This window comes from Hakea prostrata, chromosome 1 (assembly GCF_041222555.1).
Source record: "Hakea prostrata isolate BN-2017 chromosome 1, UWA_Hpros_2, whole genome shotgun sequence".
Taxonomy (NCBI): domain Eukaryota; kingdom Viridiplantae; phylum Streptophyta; class Magnoliopsida; order Proteales; family Proteaceae; genus Hakea; species Hakea prostrata.
In genome coordinates this window covers 6,933,785-6,950,871 of record NC_142600.1, presented here as the reverse complement: position 1 = coordinate 6,950,871, position 17,087 = coordinate 6,933,785, and the positions used below count along the sequence as shown (strand labels likewise).

At 36.9% G+C, this 17,087-nt stretch overlaps 1 protein-coding gene and 1 pseudogene across 2 annotated transcripts; one reads left to right on the top strand and one right to left on the bottom strand.

Annotated features, from left to right (window-relative positions):
• Positions 1-486: 486 nt before the first annotated feature.
• LOC149027052 (tetraspanin-3-like) lies at positions 487-2,230 on the top strand. The gene is made up of 2 exons (XM_089158589.1): positions 487-1,167; positions 1,532-2,230. The coding sequence occupies exons 1-2, from the start codon at positions 667-669 to the stop codon at positions 1,874-1,876; spliced, it is 846 nt and encodes a 281-aa protein (XP_089014715.1). The 5' UTR covers positions 487-666; the 3' UTR covers positions 1,877-2,230.
• Positions 2,231-4,907: 2,677 nt separating this feature from the next.
• On the bottom strand, positions 4,908-10,372 carry LOC149027051 (uncharacterized; annotated as a pseudogene). The gene is made up of 11 exons (XR_016173940.1): positions 10,134-10,372; positions 9,879-9,909; positions 9,606-9,754; positions 7,451-7,542; positions 7,337-7,344; positions 7,165-7,236; positions 6,886-7,053; positions 6,640-6,735; positions 6,385-6,507; positions 5,565-5,630; positions 4,908-5,400 (listed from the first exon to the last, which is right to left on the bottom strand). The product of XR_016173940.1 is annotated as an uncharacterized LOC149027051 (transcript).
• Positions 10,373-17,087: the final 6,715 nt, after the last annotated feature.

Here is a 17,087-nt window from a genome sequence, read left to right as displayed (position 1 = left end):
GAAAGAGGGCCATTATAGTATTTTTTTTGGAAAATTTTAGGCAAAATCTCTTAGTACCCCTCAGAAAATTTTAAGAAAATGAAGGATCAGGGGGTTGTCGCGCCCATGACCCTGACTCCCTGAGGCAGCTTCGCCCTGTGTAAAGGAACAGTGACTCGAACTTGAGACCGAGTTAGAGATTGCCTGAGTAAAAGACCATTCTCCCCTCACAATATTCCAGCACGTATTTAAGATGGAATCTATCAATGGGAGATGGACCCCTTCTTAAACGTATGATGAAGATGTATGAATCATTATGAGCAAAGGGATACTGTAATTTTAGTACTTGTGAAAACATACATTGCCCAGTTGCCACTACCGTTCACTCACTAATTCAGCCGCGATAATGATGGCTCAATGACTAATCATCATTCACATGGTTGATGGGTCCATGGCTGCAATCACCTTACAGATCATGCTGTCCTTTCGGATAAAACTGCCAAACAAACCAGATGAGGAAAATTAAGAAAAATATCTGCTTTGAGATCTCAAAAAAGAACAACAGCCATTAATTAAGTTAAGTTGTTCCTGCAACTTTTTCTCTTATATAGAGGAAAGGAAAGGAGCTGTTATTCGCGTGTGGGAGAGAGAATATTCATATTCATACTCATATTCAGAATCAAGACCATGAGGTTCAGCAACAACTTGGTCGGACTGGTAAATTTTTTCACCTTCTTGCTTTCGATTCCAATTCTTGGAGGAGGAATATGGCTGAGCACCAGAGCAAATAGCACCGATTGCTTGAGGTTCTTGCAGTGGCCACTTATCATCATCGGCGTCGCTATCATGGTTGTGTCACTCGCTGGTTTCGCTGGAGCTTGCTACCGTAACACCTTCCTACTCTGGTTTTACCTCTTCACCATGTTCTTCATCATCGCCGCCCTCATCGGCTTCATCATCTTTGCCTACGGTGTCACTGATAAAGGCTCCGGCAGGACTGTCCAGAATCGTTCTTACCTTGACTACTACCTCTCCGATTACTCCGGTTGGCTCAAAGACAGAGTTGAGCGGAACACCTACTGGTCCAAGATCAGTTCGTGTATCAGAGACTCCCACGTCTGTGCCAGAATGGGAGTGAATTCTGAAACTGCTGACATGTTCTATCTCCGGAAGCTCAACCCTGTCCAAGTAAGTAAACAGCTGACATCTTCTCTTCTCTTTCCAATTTCATTTTCTCCATCGATTACCAAATGGGTTTCTTGCCTTTACGGGAACTTGATTTCCTAAGATAAAAGATGGGTTTTCATTTTCTTCATCATTTATCAATTGGGTTTCTTTCTTACTTGTGTGTGATTTTGCTTAGGAATTAAATCAAAGATAGAAGATGGGTTTTCATTTTCTTCATCATTTATCAATTGGGTTAATTTCTTACTTGTATGTGATCTTGCTTAGGAATTGAATCAAAGATAGAAGATGGGTTGAATTTCTCACCTTTAATTTAGCTTAATTCCTCATCAGAACTAACATCTAAGATTAATGTTTGCTTTTGTAGTCTGGGTGTTGTAAGCCACCTACAGAGTGTGGATATGTGTATGAGAATGAAACGATGTGGAACATCGGAACAGGAACAACGAGCACCGATTTGGACTGCACCAGGTGGAGCAACGACCAAACCCAGCTCTGTTACGCCTGTGATTCCTGCAAGGCTGGAGTACTCGCCAGTATCAAGAAGAGCTGGAGGAAAGTTTCACTGATTAACATTGTGGTTCTCATCCTACTTGTCATTTTCTATGTCATTGGCTTTGCTGCTTTCAGGAACAACAGGAGAATTGATAACGATGAGCCTTACGGATCTACACGAATGACTAAGGCTCAACCCAGCATGATTCAGTTATGATCGATGAAGGAAAACAATTCATCCTCTGCAAAGTCAAAAAACCCATGATCTCTTCTTACTCTTTAAGAGATAAATACTATTTGCCTTTCGGGGTATGTTTTGTATATAATTTCCTCAGAGATTTCATACATAAAAGGTATTGTAAGTTGTATTTCAGGAATCAAGAGATTCAGTTTATTGCAAATTGAATGTACAGTGTTATAGACTTAATTTTTGCTAGGGCAAGCTATCAAATTAGGCCAATTAAGCAACCCAATGTTTAGATATACTGGAAAGCTTTCTTAGCTTTTGAAGAGGACCAAAAGGAGACAAGGAGTAGATTAGTGAAGTGGATTTTGGCACCTTCAGGCTTCATGGTGCTTCCATGGTTTGGTAGGAAGAGATAAGAATAAATAATCTAATTCAATTCGTGGAACATTCAAGCCCACTCTACCAACCTGTCTCATCAATTCATCATTGTGTTACACATGATTAACGTCCATTATAGGGGTTGCTGATGACAGCATGAATAACAATAATAAGTTATTAAGTTTATCATCTTCTATTTTGTGACAACTAAAATTAATGCAATTAGTAACAAGAACTTATCAGTAAAATTGTAAATGGATAGTCAAGATTTACCATTTCGAAAAATTTATGTATCCATCTGCTAAACAACCGGATTTAAATTCGGATAATTGCTTATCGGATCGAATAATATTCTAATAGAATATAGATTCAACATTTTTTTCCCGTGAAAGGGATGATAATTGGATTCAGAAACGGTAATCGGTTACCGGACAATAGAAAAACGAAAATTATCCGGTTAAAGTAAAATATTAAATATTTTTCTCTAAAGAATGTTTGATAATTGGATTGGGAACTGGTAATTTGTAACCGAAAATTGAAATCAGAAAAAATGAAAAAAATGACAATCACCCATCACTAATGGACTGTTTATCAGATCAAAATATTATCGGAAATTCGATAAAGTTTCGAATTCAAATTATCCCATAAAGTTTCGAATTCAAATTCGGATGCCTTTTCTAAATTTCTGCTGGATTTAGATTCGGATTCCAATAATAGTTTTGCTAATCATATTCTATTACAGGTGTCTCCAAGCCGAATCCGATCCGTTTATAGATCTACTTATGAATAATTTTTTTAATTTTCATCGATAAAAGAATAAATTTCCCTTCACCCTTTGGTGTTGTTGAGACGAAAACAAATATTTGATTTTGAAAAATGAGGACCATGATGGAGCTTTTAATCTTCTAAGTGACCTGCCCCTGTTTCAATTCTATGCATAGAATATAAACAGACTCTTAATTTCCTCCCATAAGCAGCCAGCATGTACGTGGCAATTGTGGGTTCCGTATTTGGTGGTGCCGACATCAGAAAAAGACAAAATACGGGAAAAATTTTCCACAATCATGTAAAAGGTCCACACCCACCATCCAATGCTGTTTATCACTTTCTTTTATGTGGATAAGAATATCCCTTTGCTTGGAGTGTAGGGGTCGCTATGGAAGTGGACATCATAAGTTTAGGCGATGGAAGGAATAACTAATGGTGATGAATCAGAGGCAACACTCATGGCAATTTGATATCCATTATAACAAGTATAAAAACTCACTATCAAGGAAATATGGTGCAATCAACCAACTCTAGTAAACTTACAATTCAAACCAGATCAGTTTTTTTTTTTTTTCAATTTAATTATTGAATTAATTATTTTTTTCTAACATTATATTGAACTAATTTCTTTCTCGTTTATTTCTCTCTCTATTTTTTTTTCTGTTATTCTTTTTAAAAAACAACAAAGTAATTGAATTATTTTAATTTAGTTATTGAACTAATTGACTTAATTAATTTTATTCAAAATTGTATATTTGTAGAATTATATTGAACTAATTGTTGAAGTAATCGTTCTATAATATTTTTTTGTTAAAGTAGTCGAACTAAAATATGATAAAATAATCTAATAATAAATTTCACAAGAGCCCATACAATATGTCATTGAAACTTATCGTAGGTCAATGCAGTGTTGGTAGTAAGATCCATACTAGTGGAGAGGTCATGGGTACGACCATTGTGAACGACAAAGCTCCCTCTGACCCGGATGAACCTCAGACACAGAAAAAATAATAATTTAAACACTTTCACTCGTTTAAGACCAACAAGGGCATGTGGACCAATTTTTAATGCCCTCAATCTCCACCAGAAACACTATTGCCAGCTGACAGCTGATCTACAACAACTCTCTTCTGGGAACTTGGAAAGGTTTTGATCCCTTAAAAGCATGTGGGTTACGTAAGTACGTAACGTGGTTTACCGAAAAAAAAAACAAAAAAGTATGTAACGTGCGCTTAGGTTATTGCCTTGACCTTTTCTTGCTCAATATGTAAAGCATGAGTACTGTAACCACACCGACAACTCCATATTTGGCAACTTATGTCAATAAAGCTTGAGATCCACCTAGCTTTGGAATGGAAAAACATCAAAACGCCTCATCTGTTGTTACTTTAATTGGACTTCTGAATTAATGCTTCTACATAATCCATATATATACAGATCATAATCCTTCAATTTCTGCTCAAAAGATAATCAGGAGATCCCTTGCCAAATCATATGGGTTTCTGCACAGAATCCTTGCATGGCTCTTGCCTCTCTAGTGGGTGTATCTCACTAGTTGGTCTCAAAGAAGTGAGGAAACGGTTCATGAAAGGAACAAAAACAGGTATCGGGAAACAACAAAAGACATGACAAGTGTTTCTTTTCAGATTGCAGTAGAAGTGGCATTCAAGGAAGGCGTTGGGTTGGGAAGCGTATTTTCGGAGTTTGGATCATCATCCAGTCAAGAGGGAACAATTTTCGAAGTTTGGATCATCATCCAGTCAAGAGGGAACAACTTATTCCCTTAACGTTTCTCAACCACATAATAAAGGTGAAACTTGCCAGATATAGATCCTCCCCACCCACTCTCACATACTACCCAATTATCTCTCTCTCACAACCCACCTATGCCGGGTCATGTTTGAGAGAGAAAAATTGGGTGAACAGGCATTACAGTGGGTGGGCGGAAAGGATTCGAACTCGAAACCACCTCTAAATACTAATAAAATAAATCAGGATAAAACTCACCCCTATTGTGTGGTCAAACAACATAGGAAAACACATTATTCTTACCTTAAGAGTGATCTAGACCCAAAATAATATTCAATTAAAAAAAAACTAGAAAACCTTTACTTAAAAATATATGACATTCACTGAAAAAAAAACTAAACTGTACATCTTTTTGTTTTAAAGGGGGCGGGGTGTTAAATTACTGTACACCATATACATCAGCAGCTAACAATAGTAAATCAGCAGCTGATACCCCAGGGGACTCGGAATTTTATACAGATTTTGTTGGGGAATAATTGTATAGAGATTTCAAGGCTTAAGAAACTGAGGAGTTGTTGTGGCTCCTGATCCTAATCGTCAGGCTCTGTATTTTCCATACCCATCTCAGCTCTTTTCGCATTTGGCTCTTTGGACAATCACTGGAAACATTTAACGCACCTGTAAAAGAGTAGTAACAAGAGTTTTTTTACCCAAAAAAAATAGAATGAGTGTGTAGCAAGAGCAGGTACATGGGATCCTATAACTTACGACTTAACTTCCTTATGTACTCGATTCAAAATGTCTTAATGTTTTGCAAATTTACCTGCTGGATTCAGTCTCTACTATCAAGCTCTTCCTCAGCAGCCTCTGCACTTGATCTGATAATTTTCTGTTTTAGGCGACAGGAGATGACAGTAAATAAAGCTGATTTTCTCAATTTGATATGAAAGCACGCAACTAAACAATTAAATTAACACTGAGCACGCAGTTACCCTTCCCTTCCCCCCCCCCCCCCCACCCCACCCCAAAAAAAAAAACCACCACCCCACAAAAAGGAAAACAAATAATGGTCTAGTATAAAGAGGGAGGCTCAATTATCAACATCTGGAAAAGCAATTTGGCAGATTCTCTTTTGAGCAATCCCTAATTATGGTGGCAAAGAAGTACCAATGGCTTGAATATTTCAGCTTTTTGGTCTCTCAGGCACCTAACTTGATGCAGGTAGAAAACTTCAAGAAGATTTGCTTCTCCATGAAGTTTCATTACTAGCAGCTTGTAGGGTATCCAGTTCTTCAATCAGCTTGCGACAACCCACCCCCCACCAAAAAAAAAAAAAAGAAGGACCAGAATGCCTTTAAACTTGGTCCAATGTGAAATCAAGTTTGGACTGAACATTCACAAATGCCCTTGTGACATTAAATGTTCATTTTCAATTTGTATCTTTTTCAACCGAAACCACCCATAAAGCACGTCATTTTGTGTGTTTTTAGACTTGTCAGTCTCAACATCCTCACGGACCTCACCTCAGGAATACTTTTTTTATTGGTTTATGTGGCCTCCCTTTGTCAACTTTTAGCTACAAATTCTTACTAGACAATTCTAGAACTGAAACCAAGCATCATAAATTAGAATAAAATCTATACCACATTTAGAGAGGAACCATTCCGTTGTTCAAGCTCTGGAATCTGTTCCATTGTCATCCCAAACCATTCATCAATCCAACCAAAACAATTCTTATGGCTTTCCAGGAAGAGTGCTCCTTCACCCTGTGAAAAAAAAAATGGTGCCAAAAATGTTCTAGTTAAATATTCTGTCAATTTGTAACTAGAACAGAAAACATATCACATATCTTTTAGTTTCTGAATGGCCTGTAAAACACTGTAATCCAAGTAACATACCAAAAGCACAGCCTGTTCCAGCCGTCCTCTTAAGGTCAAGAATGGAACATCTATCGTCACCAACTTGTATGCTGTCATCACTGGATCACACCTGCCCTGCAAGAATTATATGGACATAGTCTATTCACATTCAGCTACACTAAAATGCGGATTACAGAGATAATCACAAATAAATTATATTGAATCATTAAGCAAGAATTTGAGCAGGACCCTAAACATTGAGCTAATGGTTCTGAAAGTACCAACCTGCCACCCCTCTGAAAGCGGTCCACGGGATGTCTTCTTTGATCTGAAATTGGAGAGGTCGATATCACTGGCACCAACTAGATTACTCCAATAGTCCTTTTTTGTTGAAGCTATATCAATATTTTCCACCTTCCTGACCTTCAGTAGCTCATTGCTTAAGCCATGTACCTATTTTCCAAAATTATCACTTAAATTCAGAAGAAATATACCAAAAAGAAAATAAAGCACAGCATGTTGAGTTAGCATATCTGTGTCCAAATAACACTTGAAACAACTCACATTTTCTGACTTTCCATTGTCAGCCAAATGAATAGTTTCAATCGTTAAAAGAAATTTGGTATAATACGGGCACTGCAAATTCAAATCAACAAGAGAATGAGTATACTTCAAAAGGGCAATAAGATTTCCAAATGACACTGGCTTGGAGGAAAAAAAAAGGAAAAAGGCTTACCTTGATCACTGTTATTGTACAGCAGCCCATTTCAGGAACCAATTGATCAGTAGAGCTTTCAGAATGGTAAAAAAAATGTCAAATAATACTGAGCGAACTATTAATGAAACAGACCTGTCTTGCATCTTGGGTATGCATCCCAGGCTTCCTCTTGCAAAAGGAAAGCGTCTGATGGAAATAAAGCAGATAACCAAGAAGGAACTCTACTGCAAAATATTATGAACAGATTTTAGAGATTGTAGTTGTGGCCTTATTTCTGAAATAAAGCTATCTTGAAAACAAAATCATGAGCTGCACCATTAAATTTTATCCTTCAGTTCTGAAATAAGGAAACATGTTTAACTGTTTGACAAGAAGTGCCTTCATAGGACAAAACTTGTATTTCACATAAGACACAAAGTTATCCTCAAGTATGTCAAATTGTGATAGTACAAAGTGAAGAGAACAGATCTACCAGGATGTTGACATATCATCAGTGAAAAGAATAACTGATGCCTTTACTGGGTTAAAACAGTCAATTCTATCTTTCTCATCAATTCTGTACTATTCCTCTTTAATTTATTTATTAAATTTTTTTACCTTTCTCTAACCTGGAAAAAATACCCTCCCCCCCCCCCCCCAAAAAAATCCCTCTCAAGTTCTGTTGCTTCCAGGGCTTCTTTTCCTGAGGATGGGAAATCCTCACATTTTCATAAAAGGCAAATCTATTTTCATGGAATTTAAATCAACTAGATCTGTGATGTTTTAAAGTATGCTTTAAATTCTTAACTCCATAGTTCCAGAGAAATTGATCTCCACCAAACTTACTCTTGTTATAAAATCAACATAATACCCTTTTTCCCAATTGAAATTGCATAGCTGTCTCTAGAAACAATGTTTTGCATGGTACTAGTTGCATCGAGAATAGGATTCAAGCCTCTTGAAGTGAGTTTACCATACTAACACTTTATCCAAGAATATGGTCTACAATCCTCCAATCCTGTATTTAACTTTGTCCATGGTTTTGATTAACCAAACTTCATTCCTAGAGCCTTGACTAGTGATGAATCAAGAATTTTGAGCCAGGGTCTGCAAGACTAAATTTAGGTGTTTCTCTAGTTCAAATAAGCTTTAAAAAGATCCCAACTGCAAAAGCTAATGTCAGGCAAGAAATGAATGCCTGTTTTACTGCATATGGCCAGGTTTCCAGAGCAGCTCTAGTTCACAATGGTCATTAAATGCTCCCATGACATTCCCAAAAGCACTCTGTGGCAGTTTAGAAGTGCCAAGAAACATTTATTGTCCAGGACCAAGTGCCATAAAGCACATTGGCCGTGAATTGTGAGAATGCCAAGAATTTAGCTGAATAAAGACCTAAAAATATTAGTGTTTGAAACAGCAATCATGCTATACATTGCATGATTGAATGACCGACGTACTATCAGATTTATTTCCACCACCTAGCTTCTCGACTGCTTTGCTCCAAGAGTGTGAGCAAAGCACACAGATTTGCAAATCAAGGAGTTTCTTTGACCTAGAATTTGTTTCAGGAATGCTTTTACTCAGAAAAAGAAGCAGGATTTTGAACTTTCCTATGTGTGCATTATACAATATCATGTCTTATAATGGACTTGGGACAGGGGAGGGGCACTTTCTCAACAGGATGATCCCTTGGTTGGCTATTGCATCTTGATATTCTCTATATAACCTAAATCAATTGTTACTCATCCAAGGAGAGGGGGAGGGGGAGGGTTAGATAAATTTTTCCAAATATTGGCCCAAAACTCTGACAAAACTCATCCTTTCAGGAGGATTAAATTTCTTCTTCACAGTCAATCATTACATCAGAACTTCATAAGGAAGGTTCAAATTCACAGTAAGCTTCTCAAGAGCTCACAGCAAATCCTATAACCCATAAAAATAGAAAACTACAGAAATATAGGTCAAACTAGCCCTTAAGCAATCTTACATGGATTAGAATAAACATATAAAGAGAAAATTACCATGGTCGCTACTGTCCTCAAAAGTTCAATATGCACACTGCCAAAACCCAAGCTCAGGAAGGTCTTTATTTTTTGTATTTTTCTCCCTTTTCCTTTTTCTTTTGGATTTTTTTTTTCTTGGGGGGTGTTGTGTTTGACCCAAACTGTTTACATGAACTAAGCTTCTAAGTTTACTTATCCAACTGGTATTATAGTACATAGTATTAGTAGATCAAGTACAATGTGACATGCAGAACAGGAGTTCCCGTAAATCACAAGAGTAGTGTAGTACAGAGTCTCTCCCATACCTTTTCAAATGATAAAGTTTCGATGTATAATGACCCTTTCCGAGAACTTCATCTTCAAATGGCCTGTTCTCTAAGATCTCCACCTCTTCATTGCTTCTAGTATCTTTCTGCTCCATTTTCATGATCATGTACGTCTGAGCTATTTGATACTACAAAAGAAATCGCATACAAATCAGTAAAGAATCAGACCTTTTTCTACTAATTACTTTCAAGAGATGATCGGAAAAACAAATTCAGTCGATCATACAAAACCAGAAGGAATTACTTTCGCACCTCATCCACTGACAAAGGCATCACGATCCGACTTGAGAAAACGCCCCCAAAAGAAGAGTTACAGTCAAGGAAATCCACACAGAGAACTTCATTCAAATAAACTAGAAATTCTAAATCATGAAAATTTGCAACAGTTCATAGCTTCCAATATGAATTAGGAAGCATAGAGTCAAATGATTCATAACTTACAATATGAATAAAGAAACGCAATAATAAAGTTAGTAATCTACTGTTTACTTTACGACAGAAGGATACAACTCTTTTATCTGAACCATCTCGAAGCTCTACTCTCGAAAATAAGGAGAAATCAGTTCTTCCTCAATCCGAAGATAATGAAGGTTTCGCCTTGGGGAATAAAAGTTCCTTCTCCGATTACGATTTCTTTCTCAAGTTCTGAAGAATCCACACAGAATACGTAAAGCAAAACGCTCGAACTTGCAGAGCTGAAATAGAGAAGCGTATTTGAAGTCCAAAAAAACTCTATCAGAAGGAAAGAACAAACCAATAAAAAAGAAGCGTACCACTTCGCGTCCTGAGGTTATACCACACGGCGCATTATAGTTATTTTAACTTAACGACCGTTAAATAGTTTAACTCTTAATGCGCTTGTTACGACGTCTATTTTCTACTTTTTTTCGTTACCGTTACCGTTACCGACCTGCCAAACGTATACACGGTTACAGTATGACAATGCACTATCGTAATAAAGTGAATCGGCCGGCATAAGGGGTCAAAAAATCCCAATCCAATGTATAGTCCTGTTTCTGTCGCTTTACCAGGATAAAAGTAGATTCTTCCAAAGTGGAAAATGAAGATTCGGATCTAACGTCGCTATCGGCTGTGGTCATGAATCGTCCACGACTCTCTGGGGGATAAATGTTTTTAAATGTGCGACTCGCTTATCCGTATACGTTAAAGTTGCCCGATGAGTTACCGAACCCTAACGACCGAAACAAACCGATATCAGAGAAACGTTTTCCAGTGGATCAAGGAACAAGAACAACATGGGTTGAGCCGGGTCAATGAAGGTGAAGTTATGTTCATGCGTGGCATCTTAAAACCATTGGAAATATGAATGAAGAACTAGCTTCAACTAATAATCTTACGAAATCTATATATTTAAAAAAATAAAAAATAACTATTCACCTTAATTGAAGAACAGAGAAAGGATAAGCTGAGTATCATTTAGATTTCTTATTAGTAAAAGATTGACGAATTCTTCTAAGGGTCTTGTCTCTTGCAAGCTAGACAGTTTGATCGACTTTTAGTTCTTATATTTTTTTTTTTATATTTACGACTTCTAGTGTTTGCCATCGATGAATTTTCATCTTACGGAATGGATAAATGTGATTCCATAATTTTTCCCAATTTTTTGAGAACACATACATGGGAGGTTCAACGGGTAAATCTAGTAATGCCTGAGTATAAATTAGAATGCATATACCTTCACGTATTCAAAGTGAAGATCTTATCCATAAGGTAATTTGAACATGTGCTAAACATGGTTTAGTTAATTTTATTTATTTTTAATAAAAATAGAATATGAGGTGGACTCTAAGGCCTGCATGTGTATGACGAGTAATAAATTATATATAGAATTTACACGTTTTCATAAGGAATGATCTGTTTTGGAATTGGAATCTTTTATTCACGAGGGTAGATGTCTATATTCTTCTTAGACCTTTTCGCTACATATTAGAAAAGGGGTTCATCTCCGAATTTTGGGAAGATGAATCAAAGGTGATCTCCGTTAGACTCTTCTTTTGATATATGTTAAAAAGATATGAAGAAAGCACAGATTTCTATCCTGACAGGTAAAATCTAAACTCATTATTTTGTCGTCGATGAATCTAGACACTATAACTATCAACTTGGTTAATATTTTGTATTTATTTTTTAATTATTAAAATTTGGATGCTAAGGCTGAATTCTAATCGTTCATTTAAAAGTATCAAATCGATTTCTCTAAGCTCACAGTGAGAGTAAATAATGGGGTATTTGTCGGAAATTTATCAGGTCCATTTCTGACAAGCTGATGGACCATCCATTTCCTTGCAGATGTGTGCCATGTTGCAGATGTGTGCCATGTGTCCTAACATTAATCAGTTGATTGATTTGATTGATAAATGAATTTCAATCATCTGATGTGATGTTAGGACACATGGTACACATCTGCAAGAAAATGGATGGTCATTTTTTTGTCATAAATGGACCTGATATTAGTTCGGCATTTGCCCAATAAAAGCTGATAACAGTGAGGGCAAGGATATTATTTGTGGGCTCTAAGATAATGTAGGGGGCGTTTTCAACCAAGGAAAAAGACAGGAATGTTTGAAAATGAGATCCACTCATATTTATGGGTATGGGCCTTGTTGTGGACCTCGCGATTTTAACCCACATTATTCATTCAATGCAAAGGTTCATTGTCATTAGTCAATGTGTGGCAATCTCACGCTCATATAATGGAGCACTTTTTCAAGTACTGAGAATATTGACAATTCCATACATGTGATCCTGCTTAACAACATTTTATATAGAAGCATCAAGAATATAGAGGTTTCAGATTCTGGGCTTCTATCGATATAGATTTTCAAGTTCGCATCGTCTTTTCTGACGGAGAGCATTCTGTGCTCCCCTGACGACTGTTGATCACAAATTACAGAAAAGTCTACAAGATTTTTGGGATAATTACTATTGGCCGATTTATTTTATTACTTTCCTATACTTTTCAAAATTACTAATCCAACCTTTAACTTTGTCTACAATTACTATTGCCCCTTCGTTAAGTTCCTTAGTTTCTGATGTTGTATCTTTATATTTTCTCAAAATACCCTTATACTTATCTCTTTACTTTTTACCCTTTTGTTTTCCTTTTTGTCTGTGTTTTATTCCCAAAATTAATTGAATAAAACTCATAGTCGAAATTTCAAATTAAATTGTTATTTCCCTAATATATTTTCAAAATAATTGAATTTAGTGAAGGGACAATATTTGATTTTGTCCATTTCATTAATTCAAAAATTAATTTACCCTTCATTTTCGATTTTTTTGTTTTGTGATTTTTTATTTTATTGGCTTGCATTCATTTCATTTGGCTCCCCGTTTGGGGGTCCTTTTCACAAACATCTATTTGTTTCCTCGGTGGACAAACCCTATTATTTTTTATTTTTACTTGTAGATCCTACATAACTTGTGGTTGTACCCTTTGAGGGAGCACAGAGTGTCAGGGAGATGATCTACACTCCATATTCCCCCTCCCTGAGCCTATATATGCCGGATCCAAAATTAATTTACCAAAATATAGGAAATTTAAAATTAGATGTTATTTTTTATTAAAAAATCTATGAATTTATTGGGGAGACAATATCTAATAGTACATGTTCATAAGCCACACATGCTTACCCTACACAAAGGCTGGGGAAGAGAAAAAGCATATGAGGAAGAACCTATCTTTAAAAAATCAAAGCCTAATCAACAGATGGTGATTCTGATTTAACAATCAACTGTCATCCATATGCATCAAAATTTTGCCCTTCAAATATTATTATACGAGAACAAATTGTGCTCCATTGCATATCATTTCCACTTTGAATAACACCATGATTAATAAAGATATGGTTTCCTTTTTTTGGGGGAACAGATATGGTTCCATTTTTATTATAAAACTTTTATTTTTTCCAGCAAAACGGGAGAAGAAGTGATTCACGGCAGATAATAAATATAGAAGATCAAGGTCCCAATCGTAGCCAATTATTCTTTTGCCCTAAAGGTTTTCATTCAAGATAATAAATCATCACCTGAGCAAGGTAATGATCCATGATGATCTAGTCAAAATTTCAGAAGAGAAACAATTTTTATTACAAAGTTCTCATATGTGATACATGGATCCTTCAGAATTTAACTATTGTAGTTACAATGGCGAAGATATCATAACGATTGGACTCTAAAGGATCTACGAGCCTTCTAATAACTATGCTCGAATCTTAAAATGTCCACGTGTTGGAGATACCTATATTGCATCAAACAAAAATTCAAGTTCTGCGCACCAATTGCACCAATAGATCCTGTTGGGTCTGAAATCTATATAGCTGGTGAGTCTTACACTAAATAGAATGAATCTCAATTGCATAGTGTTGAATTAAATTAGCTTGGAATATGGAAGTTAGGGTTTATATAGTCTAAACTTGAATCACAATTACTCGGTAGTTTCCTCCTGGGACTCTAAGTCCAGGCCCAAATTGTGTACGACAGGTTCATATATGACTTCATGGCCCTTTCATGGAGGAATTTCATTCGAGACATAATTTTTTCACACTCAAATTAGTGAGTGGGAGATGTATATTTATATTATTTGAATTACAACTTGTTTACAATCACACTCTATAACTTGTTGATATTTTAACTATAACTCAAACTCTTCTTGGTCGGTTGAAGATAAAATCAATCGAGGATAGAGTTAGTTATGGTGAATTTGAATTTAGAGACTTATCATTTACATTCACTAAAATGTTGTGGCACAAATCTGGCCGTCCAATGCCTACTCTCCAACTCAAGGGATTGAGCCTAGGGCACTTTTGGTGGCTCCTCATGAGGGTTGGTAACTCTTGGATTTTGAGAACAGGTACATATCTATTTAGGAAGGGTATTTTGGTCAACTAAAATATATACCACGATTGTTACAAGTTTTCCTTTTATATAGTAGTATGATAGTATGATATATAAGAAGAGATCGTCAAAAGAAGTCAGGTTTTGTGAAGACTGATCTGGTTGATTTTCGAGGTAGCTAGTTTATAAGGTGTTTTGATAGAAAATTAAATCTCAAACAAGGGGTGATGAGGATTACAAGAAGGCGAAGCACGAGGAGAAAGTGATGTAGATCATCATGAAGGTTTCTTTATTCAAGAATGAGTATGGGGTTTGTATATATATGTATTGGGCCTTTGATCCCCTTTGATCCCCTTTGATCCCATGAGTTTATATTGTAATTGGCTAATTGCCCAATATTTTCTCTATTCCAACATTACCCTTCAAGTATTTACTATGCTTGCTCTCCATTCTAATGCACTACTATATTCAATTTATGCTTTGTAACTAGTCAGAGTCTTTTGATAAGTTCTTTAATTGACTTAGCCTTTGGAGGTGGTCTCCCAACCTCACGGTCGGGCCACATTTAACATTGTTTTGTAGGTTCATCCTCAAAGATCCAAGGACTGAGCAGATTTTGGACACATCTGATTTAAAGATCCATCTGTTGCTAAATTTGGTGATCACTTCTTAGTTCTTACGAGGCTTGTGTCAATATGTTCATAGTCACTGTTCACACCTCGTTGTTATTCTCTAGTGTTCTACCCATGGTAGGGTAACTTGATATTTTGCTCTGTGGCATGAGGGGGTGTTGTGATATTACTTACATATAAGGGGCAAGTTAAAAATAAATTTGGCCCCCACTTAAGGGGCGCCCCGAAAAAAGCTCAAATGAAAACGTGGAAATGAGAAAGAAGAGGGGAAGTGAAGGCAAATCGGGTAGGAATTAATGAGGATGAGCTTTGTAAATTTTAAAAATTCTTTTATTCTAAATAAGTTAATTACGAAACTGCCCTGTGTTTCTAATTAATCGGTAGGTGCAAAAGATTATGATGATATGGCCGGCCATACGGGTCACTGCGCGAACAAAAGTCCATTCACGTATAATTCGGATCTAGAAGTGTGAATTGTGTGTGATACGGCCATATGGGTATGTATTAGATGCCTAATTGGACACGAAGTCTAAACAATTCCTAAAATTCTCAGTTTTCGTTCCTTCCTAATTAGGTTTCTGTATCGTTATATAAAATTGCAGGTAAGGGAGGGAGGGGAATTTTAATTTATTGTGGAGGAGGTCCTGAATCCCGCTCAGCTCGTATTACTGTTTCTGCTGTTGCCTCTTTGCAATTCAATTCAATTCATTTGAATGGCTTCCTTCATCAACGATAAATATTGCAGCAGCAGCAGCAGCAGCAACCCTAGACACACAACAAAAAACAGAAGGAAAAGCAAAGACAACAGCGGCCATAGCCATGATTCGTCGGCGGCGCTACTTTCCCTTCCAGAGGATATCCTGATTCTGATCGTAAACAAATTAGACTCCGTAGGATTTCATCGCTTCAGTGCAGCGTGCAGGTTCTTCGGGTATTCGGTTGCCGCCGCTGCCAAGAAAATGCAAATACGGCATCAGAATCAATTCCCATGGCTGATGCTTTCCTTCGATATATACAGGTATAGAGGAGCTCCCTTGGATCCTCATCCTCATCGTCAGAGTCACAATCCTCATCATCATCGAGGTTTTTTAAGTGCCTTCCATGGAGAAATTTTTGAGTTAGGAATGCTTCCAATAGCTGACGTTGTCTGTTGTGGGTCTAACTTGGGATGGTTGATACTGTTCTCTCGGATTCGACGACGCATTTTTCTTTTCAATCCAATTACTGGGGTTAGTATTGAGCTTCCACATACTTTTCCTTGCCCGTTACGGGTAAACAATTATACGACGCATTTTCCTTTTCAATCCAATTACTGGGGTTAGTATTGAGCTTCCACATACTTTTCCTTGCCCCGTTACGAGTAAACAATTATCACGAGAACCTGTGTACGCCATCGAATACACCAGGAGGTTCATCAGCAAGGTTTTGTTGTTGTCTCCTGCTGCAGCTGCTTTTGCTAATTCTAATTCTACTTCCGATGATGATGATGGAAACAACAACAACAATATTGTGGATGATTGTTTGATCTTAGCTATATATTGGAAAAATCTCGTAGCATTTTGTAGACCAGGGGATGAGGCGTGGACTGGGTTCACAAAGCACTATGTGGAAGATGAGTCTCTTAAATATGAAGATTTTATTGTATACGATGGAAAATTGTATGCCATTAAGTACAACTTCGATCTTGTACTAGTGGAATTAGGTCCTGATCAACCAAGAGAAACAATTTGCAACATTGCTCCTCCTCCTCAAGTGAAGTGAGATGCTGCCGTAAAGCCAGTTTCGTGATGGCAAGTTTATGTATCTCTATTTGGTGGAATGTCAGGGAGAGTTGTTACTGGTTATAAGATGGGTTGAGATACATGGCCCTGTCGCATTTGGAAATGGCGCCATTCAAACTACTCTCATGTTGGACACATTCAAGTTGGAGATCCAACATCTGCGTTGGGTTAAGGTAGACGACTTAGGTGAT